Source organism: Babylonia areolata, chromosome 4, assembly GCF_041734735.1.
Source record: "Babylonia areolata isolate BAREFJ2019XMU chromosome 4, ASM4173473v1, whole genome shotgun sequence".
NCBI classification, from domain to species: Eukaryota; Metazoa; Mollusca; class Gastropoda; order Neogastropoda; family Buccinidae; genus Babylonia; species Babylonia areolata.
In genome coordinates this window covers 13,408,750-13,413,749 of record NC_134879.1, presented here as the reverse complement: position 1 = coordinate 13,413,749, position 5,000 = coordinate 13,408,750, and the positions used below count along the sequence as shown (strand labels likewise).

Genomic DNA, 5,000 nt, shown 5'->3' with positions numbered 1-5,000 from the left:
ATCCTGCATTTGCGGGGATTTCTGTGCCACAAGTGTGTGTGTGTGTGTGTGTGTGTGTGTGTGTGTGTGTGTGTGTGTGTGTGTGTGTGTGTGTGTGTGTGTGTGTGCTTCTTATTTCTTTTCACCTTTAAAAGCAGTCATTGACCTGCAAGCACAAAAGTTACTTAGTTTCACGAAATAATAAATGTATGATTCACGCGCATAAAAAAAAAAAAAAAACTTAAAAAAAATAAAATAACAATAATAAAAAATAAAACTAACAAAATAAATGAATAAAAATTGCAATAATAATCGGAAAAAAAAAATCACCAGACATATTCATCATGATTATGATCATTCATTAAGAGAAAGCAGTTACTTCCTGGCAACCACAACTCTGTCACTGAGTGTTTTACTGTGATATCACATGAGAACCGCAGCAGGGAAACAGACGGAATTATATACACTCACTCAGTTGGGGGGGGGGGGGGGGGGGGGGGGGGGTTGGGGGGGGGGGATGTCGTACACAACGTCAGTGTAAGGAACTCGTACAAAACAGATGGCCGTGCCTTACTGAGTTCTATTTTCCAGAACTCACCCCTCCTCCGAGTCCAACAAAACAGCCTGCACTCGACTGAACCAAGACCCCAACCCAAGTCAAGAACACTGAACTTGACCTCAAGAGCTTCGCAAAAAAAACCCATCAAGTGAAGACCATGATATAAGCTCAGGGTTGTTGGTCAATTATAAAAAAAATTATAAAAAAAATTTCGAGACATTGCATGTTGAGCCCTGTCTTTTGTTTTGCTCAGTCCTTGAATTAAAAGGTTTAAACCAACTCAGGTCTGTTAAAAAGATCACGTGGGCATGTACCTCAACTTACTGCTGATTGTGTGGGCATGTGACTCAACTTACAACTGATTATGTGGGTAGGTAACTCAACTTATTTCTGAGTGTGTGGGCAAGTAACTCACTACTGATTGTGTGGGCAGGTAACTCACTACTGATTGTGTGGACAGGCAGCTGAACTCACTGTGTGTGGGCAGGTAACTAAACTCACTACAGAATGTCTGGGCAGGTAACTAAACTCACTACAGAATGTCTGGGCAGGTAACTAAACTCACTACAGAATGTCTGGGCAGGTAACTAAACTCACTATAGAATGTCTGGGCAGGTAACTAAACTCACTACAGAATGTCTGGGCAGGTAACTAAACTCACTGCAGAATGTCTGGGCAGGTAACTAAACTCACTACAGAATGTCTGGGCAGGTAACTAAACTCACTGCAGAATGTCTGGGCAGGTAACTAAACTTACTATAGAATGTCTGGGCAGATAGCTGAACTCACTGCAGAATGTCTGGGCAGGTAACTAAACTCACTGCAGAATGTCTGGGCAGGTAACTAAACTCACTACAGAATGTCTGGGCAGGTAACTAAACTCATTACAGAATGTCTGGGCAGGTAACTAAACTCACTACAGAAATTCTGGGCAGGTAACTAAACTAACTACAGAATGTCTGGGAAGGTAACTAAACTCACTGCAGAATGTCTGGGCAGGTAACTAAACTCACTACAGAATGTCTGGGCAGGTACCTAAACTCACTACAGAATGTCTGGGCAGATATCTAAACTCACTACAGAATGTCTGGGCAGGTAACTAAACTCACTACAGAATGTCTGGGTAGGTAACTAAACTCACTATAGAATGTCTGGGCAGGTAACTAAACTCACTACAGAATGTCTGGGCAGGTAACTAAACTCACTACAGAATGTCTGGGCAGGTAACTAAACTCACTACAGAATGTCTGGGTAGGTAACTAAACTCACTATAGAATGTCTAGGCAGGTAACTAAACTCACTACAGAATGTCTGGGTAGGTAACTAAACTCACTACAGAATGTCTAGGCAGGTAACTGAACTCACTACAGAATGTCTGGGTAGGTAACTAAACTCACTATAGAATGTCTAGGCAGGTAACTAAACTCACTACAGAATGTCTGGGTAGGTAACTAAACTCACTACAGAATGTCTAGGCAGGTAACTGAACTCACTACAGAATGTCTAGGCAGGTAACTGAACTCACTACAGAATGTCTGGGCAGGTAACTGAACTCACTACAGAATGTCTGGGCAGGTAACTAAACTCACTACAGAATGTCTGGGCAGGTAACTAAACTCACTACAGAATGTCTGGGCAGGTAACTAAACTCACTACAGAATGTCTGGGCAGGTAACTGAACTCACTACAGAATGTCTGGGCAGGTAACTAAACTCACTACAGAATGTCTGGGCAGGTAACTAAACTCACTACAGAATGTCTGGGCAGGTAACTAAACTCACTGCAGAATGTCTGGGCAGGTATCTGAACTCACTACAGAATGTCTGGGCAGGTAACTGAACTCACTGCAGAATGTCTGGGCAGGCAACTGAACTCACAACCGGTCACTGTATGCCTTCAGGTCGCAACATCTGGGTGATCGGCGGGCTGAGCTACACGAAGGGCACCAGCATCAGGGTGGTGACCTACTACGACATCAAGCGGCGGCGGTGGAGGGACGCCTTCCCCCTGCCCGAGGGCAGCTTCACCAACGTGGACTGCGCCCTCCTCTCCATCCCAGCCTCCAACAGAGACTTCTGCTCCATGGACCGATTCCTGTACGACCGCTGGATTCTGTGGTGACCCGGCCGTGCGTGTAGAGCGCGTGCAGTGGCTGTGCTCACCGTGACTGCGTCCCAGGCCCTGTTTTGAAGGGACTGTGGAGAAGACCAACGAAGACAAGACGAACTGAGCGAGATAATAACACAAAGGCTAAAAAAGCACAAGACGAAAGGAGAAAAGATCAGACGAGAGAAGACGAGACTAGACGAGACAACGCTAGACAAAACAAGACGAGAAAAGATCACACAAGACAACACAAGACGAGAAGAGATCAGACGAGACAACACAAGACAACACAAGACGACAAAAGATCAGACGAGACAACACAAGACGAGAAAAGATCAGACGTGACAACACAAGACAACACAAGACGAGAAAAGATCAGACGTGACAACACAAGACGAGAAAAGATCAGACGTGACAACACAAGACGAGAAAAGATCAGACGTGACAACACAAGACAACACAACACAAGACGAGACAACACAAGACGAGAAAAGATCAGACGTGACAACACAAGACGAGAAAAGATCAGACGTGACAACACAAGACGAGAAAAGATCAGACGAGACAACACAAGACGAGAAAAGATCAGACGTGACAACACAAGACGAGAAAAGATCAGACGTGACAACACAAGACAACACAACACAAGACGAGACAACACAAGACGAGAAAAGATCAGACGTGACAACACAAGACGAGAAAAGATCAGACGTGACAACACAAGACAACACAACACAAGACGAGACAACACAAAACGAGAAAAGATCAGACGTGACAACACGAGACGAGAAAAGATCAGACGTGACAACACAAGACGTGACAACACAAGGCGGAAGAGCGTGTAGTTATTAATGGTTTATTTTGGTTTCTGCTTCTTCTTCTTCTTCTTCTTCTTCTTCTTCACCGTTGGGCATTGCAGGCTTTCATGATCTTATTGTTGGCCCCAGCAGTGGTCGAGAGAACAAGCGGTATTCGAGTAAACAGGCAGACTGTATTGGTTCAGTGACATTGAGATAGTCACCATGGGAGTTCACACCAGTGGCTGCATTCTCTGATGTGTGTGTGTGTGTGTGTGTGTGTGTGTGTGTGTGTGTGTTGTGTGTGCGTGTGTGTATGTGTGTTTATATACGTGTGTGTGTGTGTGTGTGTGGAAGCGTGTAGCGTCCTAAAGATAAAATCAGTTTTGTTAATGTGTGATTTCAGTTTTTGGAGAACTGTTCCCGAGCCAAAGAATCGATACTTCCGTGTGTATTGTGTTCTGTTTTGTTCTTCTTGTTGTATTGCTGTTAAGTTCAGTCACAGCACAATTCATTTACTCTCTTGTTCTGAATTTGCTTCATTTTTCATTTGTTTTTGTTTTTTCTTCTTCTTTTTTTTTCTTTTTTTTCAAAAGAAGGTTACAGCCTGTGTATTTGTTGTCAGTGACACCGCTTGTTTTTTTTTGTTTTTTTTGAGGGGGGGGGGGGGTCTTCTTTTTTTTCTCTTTTTCTTCGCATGTAGTCTTTTTGTTTGTTGGTTTTATTACAAGAGTACAAAGGAAACTACTGTCATGTCATGAACACGGCATCTTTCACTTTTCTTTCTCTCTTCCGCTTTCATTCATTTATTTCTAAACACAAGATTCAGTGCTGTATGAATGATATCATAATTGTTATTTTCTCTCTCTCTCTCTCTCTCTCTCTCTCTCTCTCTCTCTCTCACACACACACACACACACACACACACACACACACACACACACACACACACACATATATATATATATATATATATATATATATATATATATATATATATATATATATATATGCACACACATATGCATGTTCGTGCGCACAGCCAACACACAGGCATTTGATTTAGCCTCCTTCGTTATTTGGTCATGAGTAAAAATAAACATGTAGGTTTTTCAAGGGGGGGGGGGTGGGGGGGGTGGGGGGGGGACTTTTGTTTGTTTATTTGTTTGTTTGTGTTTTTTTCTGGTTTTTTTTTTTGTTTTTGGGGGTGTTTTCTTTGTTTTTGGGTGTGGTTTTTTTTTTATGTAAGCCTTTTCAATGAAAAGAAGTGTTAGTATCACTAATAACGAATATCAAGTTTAAGTATTACCTGTGATCTTTTCTTCTTTTTTTTTTTTTTTTATTATTTTTGTTTTTAATAACGGATTGGTTATTTTGGTATTATTCTGGCAGAACTGTGTAAGAATGTTACCAGACTGCGAAATGTTTTCTTGTGTACACTAGTGCTAAGCGTTATGACAAGACTGCCAATGCTGGCTGTTTTGAATAATTATTGTTATTCGATTGCTAATTATTCAGCCGTCACTGAGAAAACATAGTCACAGTTCCTTGGTTATGTC

General features: G+C 42.1%; 1 protein-coding gene across 1 annotated transcript in view; it reads left to right on the top strand.

The window, feature by feature from the left end:
• The window catches only part of LOC143281573 (kelch-like protein 21), a 26,213-nt gene extending 22,908 nt beyond the window's left edge, over positions 1–3,305 (top strand). The window contains exon 8 of the mRNA XM_076586804.1: positions 2,439–3,305. Within this exon, the coding sequence (XP_076442919.1) occupies positions 2,439–2,659 (221 nt within the window). The 3' untranslated portion in view covers positions 2,660–3,305. The remainder of the gene's footprint in view (positions 1–2,438) is intronic.
• The last annotated feature ends 1,695 nt before the right edge of the window (positions 3,306–5,000 follow it).